Raw genomic sequence first — 20,103 nt, 5'->3', positions numbered from 1 at the left:
CCCCCACTAGAGACACACAGCTAGACCTGGGCAGAGGTGGATGAAAGGCCACCAAGGGGGCTCTGAGGGGCCCCCAGGAGCGATGTCAAGGGTGAGGGTCCCTAGGAATAAAGGTAGAATGAAGGAAGGTAAAGTCAGAGCTCTGAGGCGCTATAACATAAGAAACGAGATTTGTAACCAATCAGAATCCAGCATCGAGCTCTGTGACCAATCAGCGCAGAGTTAACCTTCCCTATCAATAACGGGAGAAAGTCACCGGTCTTTCCCACTGAGAAAACGTGAGCCTGCAACCATTTGCCCCCAGGATCCAGCTTTCTAATCAGCTAGAAAAGGAGGTGAACATGTGGCCAATCGGAAGGGGAGGTCTGGAGCCCAGAAACCCCCAAGACGCCTTTCTAGGTCGGCTCTTGAAACATCCTTACCGCCATAGACCACTCCAAACTGGCCGGAGCCCAGCACCTCGTCTGGAAAGATCTGGTAGACAGTGGCGATGTCCTGCAGGGTGGGGAGAGGGAGGGTCAGAGGTGCACATGGAGATGGGGGGGTGCTCAAGGAGGCTGGGAGAGCTGGGAGGTTGTTTGGAGGGGGAACATCCTTGGGGCTGCCAGGTGTGGGTGGGGTCTTACCACATTCTCTTGAATCTGGCTGTTAGACACAGAGATGCTCAGAGAAGCTTGTCCTGGGGAAAGAGGGAGGCGGACGTGAGGAGACCCCAGGCTCAAGATCACCCATAACTCCACCCTCTGGAGCCAGTAGTTAGACTAGACTCGTTCACTAAGAACCTCAGTTTTCTCATCTTGAGAATGGGAATGATAAAAGGACCTCCCTCCTAGGGCCAGTGAGAGGAGGGAATGAGAGGTGCTCAAAATATGTTGTTATGAAGCAGTTCACTGAGCATTTCATTCTGTGATCTCAGCACCAAGGGAGGCATGATGATCCCATTTTTACAGAGGAGGAAACTGAGGCTCAGGGGGAAACTGACTCAGGCTTCTTCCCCTGAATTTGCCCCACTACCAACCCAACCAGGGCCAGACATTTCCGAAGTCCTGATTCTTCTGCCATTTGAACATCTGTCCCCTCCCTGAGGAATATTCGGTCCTTGCCCCTTAGCCTCCTCCCTGGTCTCCCTGTCCTGTCTCCATCTCTCCTATGCCCCCTCCATAGGGAAGCCAGAGGGATCCTGCCAAAGCATAAGCCTAACTCTGTCCTTCCCCTGCTCAAAACCCTGCCATGGGGACTTCCCTGGTGGTCCAGTAGCTAAGACTCCACACTCCCAATGCAGGGGGCTGGGTTCGATCCCTGGTCAGGGAACTAGATCCTACAGGCTGCAACTAAGAGTTCCCATGCCCCAACTAAAGCTCTTGTGTGCTGCAACTAAGACCTGGCACAGCCAAATAAATAAATATTTTTTTTAATTAAAAAAAATTCTGCTATGGCTCCCCAGTGTGCTGAGGGGGAAGGCCAAGTCCCTTAAATAGCCTAACAGGAAGTGTCTGGTCCCTCTGTCTCTTTGACTTCATCCTCTCCCTTGCTGTTGTGCATTCCTGATACTCTGGCATCCTCGCCAGGCCTCCTATACAGCAAAGTCTTGCCTATCTCCGGTCCTTGGCGCTGGCTCTTCCCTCTGCCAGGAATGCTCTTCCCCTCACTCTGGACTTAGTTAAATCTTCGTCTCCCAGTCTCAGCTCACATGTCACCCTGGGACCACATCGGATTCCTCTAGCACATGTTCTACGTCCCATTTGTCATTCACCCAGGAAGATCTGATGAACGTCTGTCAGTCACCCTGGACTATGAGCTCCATAAGGCAGTAACCCAGGACTCTGATCATCCTTTGCCTCTGCCTGAAACGATTTCCCATTTCTTTTCCCTTCATTTCACTCCTCCTTGACTTCCAGGTCTTAGCCTGGATATTGCCTCCTCCAGGAAGCCCTGCTGGACACTCAGGCTGGGTTAGTCACCCACTCTGAGCCCCCACAGCCCTCTGGCTCCCCTGTCCCAGCCCTGCCAACTCTGAGTCATCAGGGTCTGGGGACAGGTCTGTCTTCCTTCTGGGACTGTGAGTCCCAGAAGGGCAGGTCCTAGGCTGTTTTGGTCACAGCTGGGCCCACAGCACTGTCTGGCACAAGTCAGGCACAAAGGAGCATGAATTAAAAAGTCTGAACTCACAATCTGAAGGAGTCTTTACTCGCCCCGGGACAAGACTCAGAAAGGGGAAGCGATATGCCCAAGGCCACACGTGAGGTCTGGGGCTTAATGATTTAGACCCAGGTCTGCTGAGTCCAGAAGCCACATTCTCTGCTGTCCCATTCCCTGGCTCTTTCCTTTGCCAGGGCCCCACCCAAGCCCTCCAAGACCCCTCTTCCCAGGGATCTGGTGTGGGGCCCTTACTGTGGGGTGCATGGCCTGGGGTGCTGGGTGCGTCCTGGAGGATGACAGGCATCAGGGCCTGGCGGATGGCCGTTTCCCAGCCCCGGGCAGTCTCGGCCCCCTGCCCGCTAGGCCCTCCTGGGGCCCCACCAGGGGTTTCCCCCACAAAGTAGGTGGCATTGGCAGTGACAATCTCGAAGCAGTGTGGGTTGGTGCCTGGTGGCACAAGGCTGAAGTTCTGGGCTGGCTCCACGGTGAGGATTTCGGACAGTGGAATTTCCTGGCAGGACAGAGATAGTATGCATGAGGGCTCTGGGCAGACCCCGGCACTCTCTACTTATTCAGATGAGCACACAGAATCCAGGGTTGGTGGCGAAGAGCCTGGTTTGCATGGAGTGGTCAGGAAAGGCCTCCTGGTGGAATTTACATTGAAGCAGAGATCAGAAAGGTAAGAAGAGGCCAGCTGGTGGAGGAATGTTGGGGAGAAAGCATGTGCAAAGGTCCTAAGGTAGAAAAGGCTTGTGTTCAAGGGACATGCCATATCCCCATTACACGGATGGTGCCTGGCACAAAGTAGGTATGCCGGGTTTGATGAATAAAAAAGGGAGATCAGGCTAGGGCCAGCTCTGCAGGGCTTCATGGGCCACAGGCAGGAGCCTGGGCTTTGTCTCCAGGGCCCTGGGGAACCATGGAAGGGTTTAGTGCAAGGCAGGGAGCATTTCTCTCTGATTGTGTGGAAGGTGAATGAGAGAGGATGGGACTGACAGAGGAGACAAGGAGGGAGGCAGAGGGGGCTCTGGAAGGAGAGAAGGTGGAGGGTCTATGGAGAGGAAGAAGAATATGCTTTGGAAAGTGTTAAAAGACAAAGAAAGGGAGGAAGAAAAGAAGGAAAGAATGAGAAAGAGAGACTTATGAAACCAGTAAAGCCAGGAGACAGGACTTTACTGGGGGTCCAGTGGTTAGGACTCCGAGCTCCCAGTGCAGGGGGCACAGGTTCAATCCCTGGTCAGGGATGATCCCACATGCCTCATGGCCAAACCAAACAAACCAGAAGATGGAGACATTGCAGCAGGGACGGTATTTTAGATGACATGGCTTGAGAAAGATGGGAAGGATGAGAAGAAAGCAGCCATGCGACGGGTTAGGAGGATGCTCCAGAGCAGGTAAACAGTGAGGTGTCTGGGTTTTATTCCAAGGGAAGTGGGAGCCATTGGGAGGTTGTCAATGGTTTTAATGGACTCCTCTGACTGCTGTATGGAAAAAGACAGTGAGGGCAAGGGCAGAAGCAAGGACCCAGGAGGAGACTCGCTGGAACCCAGGACTGGCATGGGAGGCACTGATGAATGAATACAAAGAAAGAATTCAATAAATTAACTATAAAGTAATAATGATAACACACTTAAAATTACTGGGAGTTTAATGGAGCTTAACATACGCCTGGTCCTCAACTAATTGCTCCACATAGATTATCTCTTTGAATTCTGGCACAGCCTTGAGGCAAGGACTATTCTTGGACGCCCTTTACAGGTGAGAGGCACAGGATGCAGAGAGGTGAGGTAACTTGCCTGGGTCCCCCAGCTGAGAAGTGATGGAGCCGAAATCAAACTTAGGGCACGGCGCCCACGTGGGCGACACTTGCTAATGGGACAGGAGCGTACAAGCAGGGGGTGGGGAGAGCGTGTGATTCGCAGACCTTTGGCTGAAGCAACTGAGAGAGGAAAGGAGAAGATAGCGGACAAAGAGGAGAGGACTGGGGGACCTGGGAGCCAGAAGGCCCACCTTGTAGTATCTGTTGGTCGTGTTGTTCTGGAAGAGCGTGATACACTTGCAGTCCAGGCGCCAGTAGTGCCGCTTCCTCTGTTGGGAGAGGCGCTTGAGACAGTGAGGTCGTCCGCCCCCCACACTGCTGCTGCTCTGACTCGAATCCCAGCCAAACCCCGCCCCTAATTCTAGCCCCGCCTCACCCCTGGCCTTGCCTTAGTCTCGCCCCCAAATCCCGCCCCGCCCCCAAAATCCCTAGAGCCACCCATTTCTAGCTCTGCCTCCAGCATGACCCCGCCCATTCCAAACCCCACCTCCTCCACCTCTAGCCGCACCCACCTGGCCCCGCCCCACCCACTCACCAGTGTATCCTTGTTGCTGTAATGAACCACCCAGCCCTCTCGAAGCGTCGTGCTGGATTTCCGCGTTGTGTGTCGCACTGACTGCACCACCCTCATTAGGGGGATGTACCCGAGGGAGCTGAGAGTCGGGGAGAGAACGAGTGAGAGGTTACAAGCAGAAAATAACCATAGCGCCTGGGGCTACAGCAGGGGGAGGGGTGGGAAAGTGGGAGTCAATCTCTGGGTAGCTAGGGCGATTTCGGCCACACTTTTTTGCCTGTGTTTCCAGATTTACCATAATGAGGAAGGCGACTCTTCAGAGACCCACATTAAGAGGCTGATTTCCAAAGTCAGGCTGCCTGGCAAGTACTAATCTCTTCGTGCCTCAGTTTCTCCACCCAAAAGGGTTGCTGTGAGAAGTGAAGCCCTTCTTAGGAGCTTAGCAGAGTGTTTGGCACATCGTGGGCCCCCATTAAGTGGTAATTAGTACTGAACCCACTGATTGTGGAGCCAGTTGTGTGACACCGGGCAAGTGACTCAACTCTCTGTGTCGCTGTGTACATGCTATTATTACAGCGAGGAAATGAAGGCAGAGAAAAATTAAGTGATTTGTGCAACTCCAGAGCCAACAATCTCTTGATCCCTGTGCTAGAACCTGGACTGAACTGCCCGTGGCCACTTCTCTTTGCCTCTCTGAGACTCAATTTCCTCCTCTGTGAAATAGAATGCCTCTCCCAATAGCCCTCTCCTCTCAAGTGCTTCAAGGTCCAACTCTGATAGCTTATCATTCTGTCACTGAACACTCCCAGGAAAGACCTGGGAGAAAGGGATTCTGAGGTTCCAGGCGGCCAGGGCCAGGGGCACTAGGAGGAAACTTGGGGTGATCACTGTGATCTGAATACCCACCCCTGCTCTGGCCTCACTTCCCATCCTTTTCCCCTCATTCTCCCTGCTTCAGCCACACCAGGTTGCTTGCTACTTCTGCAACAAACAGGTCTCAAGAAACGTTGGAAATGTAAAAGTACAGGGTGAAGTCAACCCACAGTAGGGATGGGGAAGGGCCTTCGCTTGAGGGGGCCCTGGGTACCTCTCAGATTTGCCCCCCTCGCATTCCTCCTCCTCGCTGGCATGGAGAGCATTTTCCGAGTGGGAGCCAGGGATGAAACCGGAGTCATCTGACTCATCCGTGAGGGAGCTCTTGTCAGCCTCGCTGAAATCAGTGGCCTCCTCCATGGGCACGTCTGGGGGGACAGGGGAATCAGAGGGGCCTCCACCCAGTCCTGTCACCCTTTCCCACTCAGCGCCCCCAGCTTCTTACCTCCATTGATGAGTGCTTCCCCCAGGCAGTTGTTAGGGACTCGGGTGGCGCAGCGTTTGTGACAGTTGAACTTGCAGTCTGGTGGTAGGAGGACAAGGAATGTGGAGATGAGTGGGAGGGGGAGAAGAGAGGTCACCTCTAAGGGTTGACCCTTGACCCCCTAGCCCCCAGTCTCAAAAGAGTCTGTTTTTGTTTTAGGGGGCAGGAAAGCTAACTGAACCTACTCTGGTCATCCTGCCTTTGAGTCAAAGTCCTCAACTATGGAGTGGCTCAATTGAATGGAAGAGGGCTAAATGAAGTGTCTGTGGCTTGACAGTTCTACGACTCAAAGAGTCTAAATTTGGTGACTCTACACTTCTATGATTCTAGACTTCTAAGCCTCTAGAATCTGATAGTGTCAAAATTCTTAGGATTCTGTACACCCAGGAATCTAGAACTTAATGTTTCTATGGTTCTTCAGCTCCAAACATCTAAGATTCTAGAATTTGCTTGTTCTGATGAATCCTAGAATTGGATGGCTCTAACTTTTTATGGATCTAGACTTCTGGTATTCCAGAATTTGATCATTCAAAGTTCTGGGATCCTAGATTTCTAGGACTCTGGAATGTGATGCCTCCAAGGCTATATGGTTCTAGACTTCTCAGACTCAAATTTGTTGTTTCTAGGTTTCTATCATTCTCACTTCCTATGGTTTTAAAGTTCTAACATTCTGAGAATCTATTATTTTTTTACTTTAAAAATCCCATGTATTTGGAAATTAAATGCCCACTTTTAAATGATGGGTGTATCTAAGAAACCATAACAAGGACATAGAAAATATTTGTCATAGAATAGATATGAAAAGAGAATTTACCCGAATTTGTTGCATGCAGCTGTAGTTGCTCAATGCAATTAAGTACAATGTGGAGTCTTGAATAAGGTATGAAACAATGGACACCTGAGAATCTATAATTTGAGAGTTTTAATATTTCTGAGTCTAAGGTTCTGTGATTCATTCTGTTGAATCCTATGATCCAGAAGTTTTGAAACTTATGTTTCAAGTTCTATGGTTTTAGAATTCCATGCTAAGAGTCATATGAATCTAGATTTCTCAGGCGCTAGGATTACAAGTTTCTAAGGACTGAGGTTCTAGGATTCCAGAATTCCAAAGGTTCTAGAACACCAGGATTCAGGGCACTCCCCTCTGAGACCCTGTGCTTCTAAAGAACAGGCCAGAGGTTCTTGTTTGCAGCCACAAGCCCAGCTGAGATCCTAAGCCTGTTAAGAGTATGTGTGTGTGTGGGGGGGGGCAGATTCTGACTCTGTCCCCACACCCACCCCCCCACCCCCGCCCCGGGGCCCTCTCTGACCTTTGCACTGCAGGCCCTGGCGAAAGAGGCCCTTGAGGAGTTTCTTGCAAGCCTGGCAGACGGTGGGCCGTGTGTAGCTGTGGATGAGGAAGGTGTGTGGCACCTTGACCTTGGACAGCAGCATCTTATCCAGCTCGATGGGGCGACCGGTGTAGGACGAGGCAGAAGATGAAGAGGAGGACGAGGGAGGGCGGCGAGGGATGAGCTCGGTGGTACTACGGCTCTATCAGACGTCAATAGTGGAAGGGACACTCCGGTGAGTTGCCCCCACACCGGAGCCCCCTCAGCCTCCAGCCACTCACCCTCTCCATTCTCCCAGCCGCTCACCAGCTCATCAGTCATGCTGAGCAGGGACTCAGAGGTGCCCAGTCGCACTGAGTGGCCGCTGGCCAGAGACGTGGACGACAGGCGTCGCTTGCGCGCCCCGCTGCAGTTGTTCGGGATGCTGAAGGCGCAGCGCTTGTGGTAATTCAGTCCGCAGCCTGTGGGGGGCGCCAGACGGTCAGATTCATAGCCTCTACTGGGTCCCGCTCTAAAGCTCCGCTCACCGCCCCCCCCCTCCCTTTTCTGAAGCTCTGGAATAGAGCAGATCCCTCGAGATGCCTCTTCCTAGTGTAATTAACTTCAACGGAAAACTACAAAACCCAATTCAGGCAGAACTGCTAAGGGCTGAGAGACTGCAGGAATAAAGGTCTGGGGAATTCCCTGGCAGTCCTGTGGTTAGGACTCTGCGCTTTCGCTGTTGAGGATGCCGGTTCAATTCCTGGTTGGGAAAATAAGCTCCAAGATGCGTGGGGCAGCTGGAAAAGAAAGAAAGGTTTGGGCCACCACCCCGGGCAGGTGAGGTGTTGGCTGAGGGCGAGGAACATATGGACCAGGCAGTGGAGAAGGAAGACAAGGAAGCCACAGCCACGTGGCTAGTTGCAGCCCTGAGAACTGTCACAGCTATGACTATTTCTTCCTTACTTTGTTATGAATACGTGCGGATACCAAATATTTTCTTCTTTGCTCTCCTACCCCGTTATCCTCTAACATAAGATATTAATAATAACTAGCTTTATATCATGATATGTAAGTTGTTGTTGTTCAATTGCTAAGTCATGTCTGACTCTTTTGCCACCCCATGGACTGTAGCACTTCCAGGCTCCTCTGTCCATGGGATTTTCCAGGCAAGACTACTGGAGTGGGTTGTCATTTCCTTCTCCAGGGGATCTACCTGACCCAGGGATCGAACCTGCGTCTCCTTCATTGGCAGGTGGATTCTTTGCCACTGAGCCACCTGGAGAGTCCTGATATCTAAGTTACAGGATATCAAAGGAGAAGAGGGACTATCACACGAGGACATTGCCTTCTGGGGAAAGAGCACATTTTCAGTCCCACTCCGGATGGTTGTGTCATATCAGGTGGAAGTGTGACTTTGTTCTTTCTTTTCTATTTTTAATCCTTGACCATGATAGAGTCAGGCTCAGCTTGTCATTTCCTACTGGACTTCCTGAATGCTTCGCCATACATCTCTGGTAATTCCAGATGACTCCAGGACTGCCCTCTGGAGCAAAGAATCTTCCTTCAGGGATTCCCTTGGCTAAGACTCCATGTTTTCCAATGCAAGGGGCCTGGGTTCAATTCCTGGTTAGGGAAATAGATCCCACATGCTCCAACTAACAGTTGGAATGCTGCAACTAAAACCCAGCACAGCCAAACAAATACTAAAAAAAAAAAATGTTCCTCCATCCTTTGGAAACTTCTTTCGGAACACGTCCTGAAACCTGTCTTCTGGCAGCCCGCCTGTTACAGACTTTCCTGCTCAGTAATTCCTGCTCCTAGGCAGTCTCGAATGCATGATGTCTGCAGATGCAAGCCTCGCGGCCGCGGTTGGCACTGCTAGGAGTTCCAGGATGGCAAATCGCACACAGGAACCATGTCTCAGTTTCAGTCTTTAAGCACTCACATGCTTCACAGAATTTCAGAATCTCATCTTTGACTCCTAGCACGAGTACCAAAGTGGAGTCAATCTGCTGTAGGAAGGTTGTCCCTAGCATTAAGGACAGGCATTTGGACCTCTTTTGGAACCACGTGTACTTGGACCATCATCTGTGATGCTGGGCCAATGAAGTCCACTCGGAGAATGGCCATTAGAACTTAATGACACCAGGGATACGCCATGATGAAGGTTATGCAAACCAAGACATCAAGAGTTGGATATGATGTGTGGACGATGGCAATATTGATAGCAGCTTTGAATGCACTAAATTGGTTTTTGCAGGCCTAATACAGCTATTATCTCTAGAGCCCTTAAATAATGCCACGAGTGTATTTAATTATGCTTTGTTTTTTGTTGCTGTTTTTTGGCCATGCAGCATGCAGGATCTTAGTTCCCCAACCAGGAGTTGAATCTGTGTCCCCTGCAGTGGAAGAGTGGAGTCCTAACCACTGGCCCACCAGGGAAGTCCTCCACAAGCATATTCAGGGCTGCTGTTGCTGCTCAGTAGCTTCAGTCATGTGTGATGCTTTGCAACCCCATAGACTGTAGCCCAGGCTTCACTGGTGGCTTAGTGGTAAAGAACATGCCTGCAATGCAGGAGCCACAGGAGACATGGGTTTGATTCCTGAGTCAGGAAGATCCCCTGGAGGAGGGCATGACAACCCACTCCAGGATTCTTGCCTGGAGAATCCCATGGATAGAGGAGTTTGGCGGGCTACGGTCCATGGGGTTGCAGAGAGTCAGACATGACTGAAGCAACTTGGCATTCTGAACACACGCAGACAGTAGCCCTCCAGGCTCCTCTGTCCATGGGATGCTCCAGGCAAGAATACTGGTGTGGGTTGCCACACCCTCCTCCTCTAGGGCATCTTTCTGACCACAGGGATTGAACCTGCATTTCCTACCTGCATTGCAGGCAGATTCTTTACTGCTGACCACTAAGGAAGTCCCATATTTAGGAATGCAAGATAAGAGTCCTCACCAGTGCTGTGGGTCATCTGAAACATAGGGTATCAGGGACTCCAGATTTCTATATGAGCCTGACAGCCACAAAGCTGGAGATCCTTAGACAATGGAACATCTGAGAATACCCGCTAATAGTGGGTCACACTGAATAAACAATGGCAGTGCAGATCATCATCTTAGAATGGATGGTCCTCATTTGCTGTGTACAGAGCCCAGCCAAAGGGTGCAGTGCTGCCCTCATCTTCAGGGTAGGCGTGATCCCAACAGTCCCGATCAGAAGCATCAAAGACAGAAACAGTGAACCTGTGGATCCCAACTCTTGGGCTTAACCTTGAGACAACTTGTCTCAAAGGAACACACTGTGCTCCTTTATTTTTTTTTAAGTATGACTTAAGGAGATGTATAAGGGTACTTGTTATGGACTAAATGCTTGTGTTATGCCCCAGATTCATCTATTGAAGCCCTAATCATCAATGTGACTGTATTTGGAGATGGGGCCTTTAAGGAAGGAATTAAGTTTAAGCAAGGCCCTAAGGATGGGGCCCTGATCAGGGGACTGGGATCCTTATAAAAAGAAAAGACATGAAAAATCGCCCTCTCCCCACATGCTATGTGAGCACAAGATGAGATGGTGGCCATCGCCAAGCTAGGAAGACAGCCCTCACCAGGAACCATATCTTGTCAGAACCCAGATCTTGGACTTTCCAGCCTCCAGAACCAAGAGAAAATGAATCTCTATTGTTTACACCACCCAGCCCATGATCGTTTGTTAGGACAGCCCTAGGAGAAGGAAGTGCCAAGTTGCCACGGGGTGGACGCTGATGGTCAGCTCTATGTGTCACATCCCCAGTTATTAATCTGCGTGTTACTGTGAAGGTATTTGGCGATGTGATTCAAGTCCACAATCAGCTGACTTTAAGTGAGGGAAATCATCCTAGTTAATCTGGGTGGGCCTGTTTCAGTCATTTTGAAAGGTTTAAAGAGCAACCTGAGATTTCCCAGGTGGAGAGACGTTTCAGCTCTTGCCTGAGAGTTCCAGCCTGCCCTTCCTGACGACCCACCCCGTGGATTTCAGAGTTGTCATCGCCCACAATCCTGGAAGCTAATTCCTTCCCCAAATATCTCTTAATATATGCTCCCTACAGGCTCTGTTTCTCCCGTTGGTGCCTGACTGGTACGGGTTCCGCTCTCTTCTCCATCACCCCTTTTCTACCCCAAAGCCTCTGTCTCTTACGTCTTCCTCGGAGCTCCACCTCTCAGTCCCCACCCCTCAGTCCCCACCCCCCCCCAAACCGAGTCCCACCCAGACCCCGCCCCCACCCAGGCCCCGGCTCCTGTCCCGACCTCCAGTTCCTCCCCCAAGCCCTGCCTCTGGGCGCTCACCTCGCCTTCCGAGCCCCCCTCTTAGGCGCCACCTCCAGGTCCTGAGGTCCACCCCGGCCCCGCCCTCACGCCCACGCCCTGCCTCTTGGCCCCGCCTCCAGCCCCTTCGGTGTCTCACCATCACACTTGAGGCCCTGGCGAACTAGGCCGAAGAGCATTTCCCCGCAATGGTCGCAGAAGGCAGGTGCTCGGTACGAATGCACGGTGAGGGCATGCGGGCGGATCTGGAAGTCCTCGAAGGTGGCCGAAGCTGCAGGCAGCAGGGAGGGGCGCATGGTTGAGCCGCGACCAGCGGTGGCCATTTCAGCCTCCGCGTTCCCACGTTTCTCACAGTCCTCCCGGCTGCAAGGTTTGATCTCTCCTTCAATCATTTACATCCTACATTCGACCTGGGTTCAAATCCCAGCTCCTCCACTGGCCAGAACACCTACGTACCTATGCCAGGAGCTGAGGGGAGGGGGAATGGGGAGTTGTTTAATGGGTACAGAGTTCCAGTTTTGCAATATGAAAGCAGTTTTGGAGGTTGATTGCATAACAATGTGAATGTGCTTAGCACTGCTAAACACTAGACTTTTAAAATGGTTAAGATGGTAGTTTTATGTTATGTATATTTCATCACAATTTAAAAATGTTTAACTAAAACAAAAAATACAAATGCTTGGGTCCCACCCTGAGTTTCTGATCTACTTGATCTGGGAAGTGTAAAAAAAAGATAGAGAGAAAGACAAAACAAAAGAAAATACCTATGTTTCTCACTTTTCTAATCCGTAAAATGGAAATTCAACAAATAGTTACTGGATATTGTTCCAGGGACTGGGACACTACATAGAACAACACAGACAAAATCTCTGCCTGACCTCTAGTAAGGGAGACTGACAAACAAAATAAATAAGAGAAATACTCTCATTTAACAATCTCCCAATCTAGCAGTTACTCTGTCCCAGGCTCTATGCTGAGTTGTTGTTGCTGTTTAGTTGCTAAGTTGTGTCCGAGTATTGTGGAGTCTATAGCCCACCATGAGACTTCCCAGGCAAGAATACTAGAGTGGGCTGCCATTTCCTTCTCCAGAGGATCTTCTGATCCAAGGATCACACCTGTGTCTCCTGAATTGGCAGGTGGGTTCTCTACCACTGAGCCACTGAGCCACTGAGCCACGCTGTGCTGAGTACTTTATAATATTAACAAAGTTAGCCTTCTCAAGAGCCCACTGAGGTACATCATTATCCCTATTTTCTAGATGGAAAGACTACAGCACAGATAGGTGAAGCAATCTGCCCAAGGTCACACAGCTAGCAAGGTGCAGAACTCAAATTCAAACCCAGGCCAGGGTGGCTCTAGAGTTCATGCTTTTAGCCCTGTACATGAGAGTGTTAGTTGCTAGCCATGTCTGACTCTTTGTGAGCCCATGGACCATAGCTTGCCAGGCTCCTCTGTCCATGGGATTCTCCAGGCAAGAATACTAGAGTGGGTTGCCATTCCCTTCTCCAGGGGATCTTCCTGACCCAGTGTACATACTGCTTCTGAAATTTTTAAGCAATAAAATATATACTAGGTGAGAAGTCAGTAAACGCTTGGGAGAAAAATTAAGCAAAGAGGTTAGATAGGGAAGATGCAAGAGGTACCATTTTAAATAGGTGGTCAGGGGAAGTCCCTGGTGGTCCAGTGGTTAGGACTTGGTGCTTTCACTGCCTGGGGCTGGGGATCAGTCCCTGGTTGGGGAACTAAGATCCTTGAAAGCTGTGCCACACAGCCAAAATAAAATAGGTTGTCAGGGAAGGCTTTCTTGAGGAAATGACAAGGGTAAGGGTCTGGGCCATGCAGGTATCTAGCAAAGAACAGGCCCAGTATCATTTTTCTTTTTTAAGTACTTTATTTATTTGGCTGCACTGGATCTCAGCCGTGGGATGTGGGATCTAGTTCCCCAGCCAGAGATCAAACCCGGAACCCCTGCATTGGGAGCACAGAGTGTTAGCCACTGGACCACCAGGGAAGTCTCCATGCCCTGTATCTTAATAGTATCTGCTTACAGTTCTTTTTTATGGGTTAAATGAATATATGGAAAGCTCTATTTTGTTTGTTTGTGTTGTTTTGCCTCTTACCACATTGCTGATGGGATTTTAGTTCCCAGACCAGGGATTAAACCTGGGCCCTTGGCAGTGAGCTTGGAGTCCTAACAACTGGACTGCCAGCAAAGTCCTGGAAAACTCTTAAAATAGTACCTGACACAGAGAAAATGCTCGATAACATGTTAGCTATTTTAAAAGTTTTGTTTTTGGACTAAATCTTGTTGGGCTCCCTACCCCCACCCAAATTTTTGTCTATCATTAAGTTACTTTTCTTATATTATGCAATGGAAAGAGGACTGTGTTCTATGTGCCAAGCACTGTTTACACACTCAGGATAAAGCTCTGAACAAGAGAGATTTTTCGCCCCACTCTCAGAGAGCTGACATTCTTTTGAGGAAAGAGACAAGAAACACTAAAAAAAAAAAAAAAAGAAGAAAAGAATAGGGACTTCCTGGTGATTCAGTGGCTGAGATTCTGCACTCCCAAGGCAGGGGGGCCCAGGTTTGATCCCTGGTCAGGGAACTAGATCCCACAAGCCAAAACTAAGACCTGGCGCAGCCAAATAGGTTAAGAAATGTTAAAAAAACAAAAACACCAAAAGCCAAAACCAAAAACAAAACAGCAAGTGCGAAGGCCCTGAGGTGGGAGGGAGCTTGGTTTCTTCAAGGGACAGAAGGCAGACAAGATGGTTGGAACAAAGAAAGTAAGAAGGACAGTGTTAAGAGATGAATTCAGGGAATTGTCAGGGGCCAGGTCATGCACAGCCTTGAGACCACATTGGGGAGTTTGCATTTTTTCTTCCAAGGGTACTGGGGAGCCATAGGAGGATTCTGAACAGTGGAATGTCATGAGCTGACTTAGGTGTTACTGCAATAATCTAGGCAGGAGGTGGTGGCGGCTTGGATCCAGGGAGAGAATAAGAAATAGCTTCAGGATGTAAATTAAGGGTGAGATCAGTAGGTCTGATGATGGACCAAGTGAAGGGGTACGAGAAAAAGAAGAGTCAGGGATGACCCAAGGTTTGGGGCATGAGCACCTGGGTGAAGGGTGATATTCTTCACCAAGCTGGAGAAGATTGTGGGAAGAGAAGGGTTAGAAGGGCGGGGGACTTCCCTGGCGGTCCGGTGGTTAAGACACTGCACTTCCACTGCAGGGGGCATGGGTCCAATCCTTGGTGGAGGAACTAAGGTCCCATATACCCAGTGGTGCGACAAAAAAAAAGAAGGCAAAATCAAGATTTCTGTCTTGGACAGGCTATATCTGAGACGCCTGGAGGCACCCGGTAAAACCTCAGGAAGACAGCTACAAGAACAAGAATAGGGTTTCGGGGGAGACCAGGATGAAAATAAACATCCAAGGGTTGTGAGACTCTAGGAGGGAGGTAAATCCAAACTTCTAATTGTCATCCATCCATCCAGCAAATTTTACTGAGCATAGCAGCCCTCGGGGCGGGGGTGGGGGCGGGGGACGACACACAACCTGAGTAAGGAAGATACCCGCCCCCCCCCGCGCCCCCCCCCCGCCTCAGCCTCTTTGAAGCAACCAAGGGCTGAAGATTCCCCTAAGTGCTGAGAGCTTGTGCATCTATCAAATGGGAATGGCCAGTGGGTGGGCTAGATTCTGGCTGAAAATCCAGGTGCCCGGGTTTCATCTCCTGCTGCAGAATCTGATTGAATTAAGCATGTCATCGAGAGGACACAGCAAAACATTTTGAACTTTGTATCAAGGTGACGGGTAGGTCTAGAAAGGGACAAATCAGAAACCATAGCTCGATGAACCGTCAAACTGTTTACGCCATGTCACCACCACGCTGATGGATAAATGGAAGTTTCAACCACTGTGACCACCCCCCCACCCCTGCCCACTGCAGCTTCCTCAGAGGCACCCACTCTCTTGGCTTCTGCCAAAATAGCTTAAATGTCTTTGTGCTTCGTAAATGGCATGATTCAATGCCTAACTTCTGTCCCTTAAGCAAGGTGTGTGAGATCCACCCGGGTTGCTGTGGCTCATTTACGTTCAGTGTGGGGCGAATTCCACCGCGTGCAGGGATCACAGCTACCCATTCCGGGAAGCGGGAGTATTTAAGAGCTCCAGCGGGGCTCCTAATTTGCAGCCAGCGCTTAGAACCCCGGGTCCCTAACTTGAAGAACTAAGTTTCTGGGCCTACCCCGCCCCGCCTCCTACCGATGTCCCGCCCCCCGCTCGAGGCCCCGCCCCTAGGCGGGCCTCGGCCTCTCACCCGACAGTACCACCTCCACCAGGTCGCCCTCCTGGATGTCTCCGGCGGAGCGCACCAACTGCAGGAGGTTGGCCGACGTGGGGTCATGTTTGAAGAGCAGGATCTTGTCGTAAAGGCCGTAGAAGCCACACTCGGGGAACTGAGGGGCGGGAGAGGGACGTGCTGACGGAAAAGCTCAGAGCAGCGGTCTGGAACCTTCCCAGGGCAGGGCCGGCTGTTTCCCCCGGAAACTCAAGAGACCCCACAGCCCCTTGCTTCCTGCCTGTACCCTCCCAAGCCCAGCTCGAGCGGAGCCGGGCAGGGTGCCAGAGACCCAGGTGTGCTGGGCGAGAGCCGCCTGCCAGAGTTGGGGAGGGAGACTGGCTCTGGGATCTTGGGGACCTAGGATCTTCTGGAAGTGAGAGGGGCAGGGCTGAGTGAGCACCCCTTCCCTTATCTCCACACCACCTCCTGCTCCCCCAGCCCCCCGCCTCCCCCTTCCTGGTCCCCCAACCACCAGTTTCCTTCCTGAATCTATTGTCCCTGTTACCTGGCTCCACGCCCAGCACTGGGGCTGCGCGATCTGGAAGGAGGAGATTTAAGACTCCTGGTTGGGGGGGTGGGATGGGGGGGTGCAGAAAGTCTAGTGCTCCAAGGAGTTGAAGATAGGTAGGTTGCCCCCACCCAAAGCCCCAAGGACCCAGGTGCCCCAGTCCTCAGCTTAGGGAGGGGGGGCAGGAAATGAAACCTGTAGAACAGAAAGTGAAACCACCCAGGTGGAGCCGCTGGAAGGAAAGAAAGGGGCCCTACTACACCTGGACGGGGGGGCAGAAAAGAAAACTGGGGTGAGGCCTGAGAGGGTAGGCTGAGGACTTGACCAGCAGATAAAGAATTTCACCCAGGGAACAATCTGCTCTCCCCCCAGCCTGTTTCCCCAAGGAGCAGGCTGAGTTGCTGCGTGTGAGAGCTGGTTGAGGGGGAGGAGGGTTGGTGGCAAAGGAAACTCATCTGTTCTTGCTGCTGGGAGAGGGTGCCCAGGTGCCAGGACTCGGAGTCCTGACTGCCCCGGGGGTCTTTCTCTAAGTTTCCTTGTCTGTAAAATGGGAGAGTTGGCCAGGTTCCTCGTGTTTTCTCTGAAGCCCAGAGACTTCATTCCCAGGAGTCTAAGAAGATTCTAGAATTTGAATATTTGGGGATTCCAGCATGCTCCTATGATAGGATTCATTTCTAGATTCCAACAAATTATTATAAGGTTTAGACTTTTAACTACCTAGATTAGCAGTAGCCTAATATTTTAATGTTGTAGGGATCTGCCAAACTAGGATTCTAATATTTGAATATCTTAGCCTGAAAGGATTTCGAAAACCCAGTGTACCAAAATTCTAACATTTTAATCCTCTAGGATTCTAACAACACAGGAATCGAATATTCCAAAATTTTAGTGTTTTAGTATTTCAACCACCTCGGGGTCTAATGTTTGAACACTTCAATACCAGAGGAGTCAGTTAGTTACCTAGCAGTTGCATGTTCCAACAATGTAGAATTCTAGCATTCTCAGGGTCCAAAATTCCAACAGTAGAGTAGCCCACTATTCTAACTTTCAGCGTTCTAGAATTCAAGCACTGTGTCCCACCCGATTTTCCCCTTGATGAGATTCCCCAGGTCCCAACCCCAGTGACCGTGATGTCCAAAGCAAAGAGTGGGGTGGAGTGGGGAAGGCTCGTGTTGACAGGCCAGCCTCAGAGCTGAAGGGTGGGGACACCGATCAGGAGCGGGGACAGAGACCTCAGAACCTCTGGGGATTTCGAAGAGGCGCGCCTGCCCCTCCACACACACCTCCGGCCTGGGGGAGGGCAGAGATTGGTCTCTGAGACCTCACTTGCCCCTGGCAGTTAGTCCAGGGTGTGCACCCACACCCACACCCACACATGTCACCCGATCGCCCAGGCCGGCCCGGCTTCAATTTCTACTGTTTCCACCAAGTCAGAGGCTGGGGTGGGCCCGGGCAGGGAGGTCCCCCACATCTGGGGCTCCCGCCTGCCCCTTCTCGGCTCCTACACCTGGCGGGCCCCTCCCTTCCTCCCTGCTGTCTGCAGCAAACAACATGCAGGGACATGCAATTCGGGGAGGCCTCTGGGGCACCCCACCCCGGACCAGGCCTCTTTCAAAGGGGTAGTGGGGTGAGGAGGCAACTGGGGGGCCAATGCTGCACCCCTACCCCTCAGCAGCCCAAGGCTTAATCCACTTCTCTCCCTCTTCCTTATACTGGGCTCGCAGCCACCTCTGCCAGCGGTCCCCCCACCCCCACACCGCTCCAGACGTCTCTCCTAAAGCTGGGGCGGGGGTGGGGAGGGTGGGAACCCTGCGTGCTCACCTTCTGGTCAACGATGGAGCAAGCCAGCTGCTTCACGTGGGCCAGCTCAGAAGCGGCGGGCAACAGCACGAACTCGCGAGTCAGCCCAATCTGGATGTGGAAGGAGACCCCCGAGCCCAGGGGCGGGACCTGGGGCAGCAGCGGTGACGGCGACTGCAGTTCCAAGCTGCCGGAGGGCGAAGGTGACCCCGGCCCGGGAGAGCCCGGGAGCCCGGCGGGATGCGAGGGGGCGGCGGCCATAGGGCGAGGCCCGGGGTCCGCCGCCCGGCGCCCTCCCGGGGATCCCGCTGGAGAAGCTTGAGCAGGGAGGGTCGGGTCACTGTATCCCAGGGATCTTATAAGCTGGGGGTGGGAGCGCGGGGATCCCGGGGATCCAAGAAGAGAACCCTGCCTGGCAGGTTGAGGGAACTCGAGGATGGTGGGACCCTGGGAAGTTAGAGAAAAGGAATCTAGTGGATCAGACGCCGGCCCGGGGAATTAAAAGGATCACAGACGATCAGAAAGGAGAAATCTAATGGTTTGGGGGAGGGGGGCCAGCAATTGGGAGATAACAAGAAATCAAAGAAGAAAATCTAGTAGGTCCGGATCACAGCGATCAGAAGAGTCCAGGATCCAAAGGATCCGTGGAGAGAGAAGGGATTGGGAAGGGAGCAGGTGGAGTCGAGAAGCCAGTGGCTCTAAGAAGAGGATCCATTTAAGAAGGGGGCCAGAGGGATTCACCAGACCTTGGGGGTGGAGAGCAGGAGCCTCTGAGTCGGGGATCGAATGGATCCCAGGGATCCGATGGCGGGCCCGGGGATGGGCAGAGGGATCCCGAGGGCCGGGGTGCTAAGGGGAGAATCTCACGGGTCTCCGAAGTTGGAGAAAAATTCGGTCGGGGCCCGCGGGGAAGGCGGTGTTACCATCGGCAGTGGGGTGGCGGGGGGTGGGAGGGAAGGGAAAGTCGCCCAGCGCAGGGAGCCCGTGGCTCTTTTTCCCCCTCCAAAGTTTAACTCCGCGGCGGCGGCCCAGGAGGAAGTGTTCAGAGTGACAGTTCAGTCGGCCAATCGGCACCGACCTAGGTGACGTCAGAGAGGGTGGAGCCTGGTGAGAGCCTGGGGGCGGAAGAGGAGGGCGGGCTCAGCTCGCCTCCAAGTTGGGGGTAACACCTCCCCCGCCCAGGCCTGGGAACCTGGGGTGGGAGATGCAGGACTGGGAGGAGAGACCGATTCCTCCCACCAACAAACCCATGTCTGGAAAGTTGACTTTTCCCTCAGCTGGTGAGGGAGGAGCAAGCTACCCTCACCCCCACCACAGGTCGCGAGGCCGGGGCTGAGGAGGCGTCTGGCCCTTTAAGGAAGGGAGCCATCTCGCCTGGGCTGCATCCGGCGCCCACCGCAGTGGAAAGGGTGGGAGACGGTGTCAGGTCCGGCCCGCTCTCCGGAGTGAGCCTGCCTCTTCCCAGAGCGTCACCCCGGCACCCCGCCCCAGCCCATTCCACAGGTGGGAAGACCGAGGCCTCCAGATGGGCAGAGATCCTTGCCTCCGGTCTCGCTCCAACGACCTTGGCCAAAGTGCCAAGACAACAGACTGGAGTGTCAGGGCTGTTGCATCCTGTGCCGGTGGAGTCGGGCACAGGGCCGGTGGAGAAGGGGTGTAGTTTCCTTCCTCCTCTAGTCAGCTTCCCACTCTGCCCCAGTCTTTAGAAGGGTGAAGAGCCAAATAAAAGCCTAGGGGAGCCTGGAAGAACCATAGCAACCAGGGAGGACCACACATCCTCACCACCTCACAGACGGAAAGCACACTGTTCTCTGGGGAAGTGCGCACGTGTCTATCTCTGGGTAACTTTAGGTTGGTGACTTCCCCACTCTGAGCCTGTTTCTCTATCTCTCAGATGGGACAACAATTGGACTGACCCCAGAGGGTCTTTGTGGGGATTAATGAGACGGTGTAAGTGTGCCTAGAACACAGAAGCAGCTCAGTCCTGCTGGCTGTGA

The 20,103-nt window shown here is 52.2% G+C and overlaps 1 protein-coding gene across 4 annotated transcripts in view; it reads right to left on the bottom strand.

The window, feature by feature from the left end:
* Positions 1-19,128, bottom strand: part of PRKD2 (protein kinase D2) — a 31,973-nt gene extending 12,845 nt beyond the window's left edge. For 2 of the 4 annotated variants that reach the window (XM_081515569.1, XM_081515570.1), the window contains exons 1-12: positions 18,128-19,128; positions 15,775-15,913; positions 11,588-11,719; positions 7,467-7,621; positions 7,140-7,362; positions 5,791-5,868; positions 5,560-5,713; positions 4,494-4,611; positions 4,150-4,227; positions 2,392-2,650; positions 627-679; positions 423-495 (exon numbers count right to left, since the gene is read on the bottom strand). In XM_081515569.1, the coding sequence (XP_081371695.1) occupies positions 423-495; positions 627-679; positions 2,392-2,650; positions 4,150-4,227; positions 4,494-4,611; positions 5,560-5,713; positions 5,791-5,868; positions 7,140-7,362; positions 7,467-7,621; positions 11,588-11,719; positions 15,775-15,913; positions 18,128-18,367 (1,702 nt within the window). In that variant the 5' untranslated portion in view covers positions 18,368-19,128. The remainder of the gene's footprint in view (positions 1-422; positions 496-626; positions 680-2,391; positions 2,651-4,149; positions 4,228-4,493; positions 4,612-5,559; positions 5,714-5,790; positions 5,869-7,139; positions 7,363-7,466; positions 7,622-11,587; positions 11,720-15,774; positions 15,914-18,127) is intronic. The other 2 variants (XM_081515572.1, XM_081515571.1) reach the window with 2 other exon arrangements.
* Positions 19,129-20,103: the final 975 nt, after the last annotated feature.

Source organism: Giraffa tippelskirchi, chromosome 7 (genome assembly GCF_054371585.1).
Source record: "Giraffa tippelskirchi isolate mGirTip1 chromosome 7, T2T-mGirTip1v1.2.pri, whole genome shotgun sequence".
NCBI classification, from domain to species: domain Eukaryota; kingdom Metazoa; phylum Chordata; class Mammalia; order Artiodactyla; family Giraffidae; genus Giraffa; species Giraffa tippelskirchi.
Note: the sequence above shows the minus strand (reverse complement) of the source record. Positions and strands in the feature narration are given on the sequence as shown.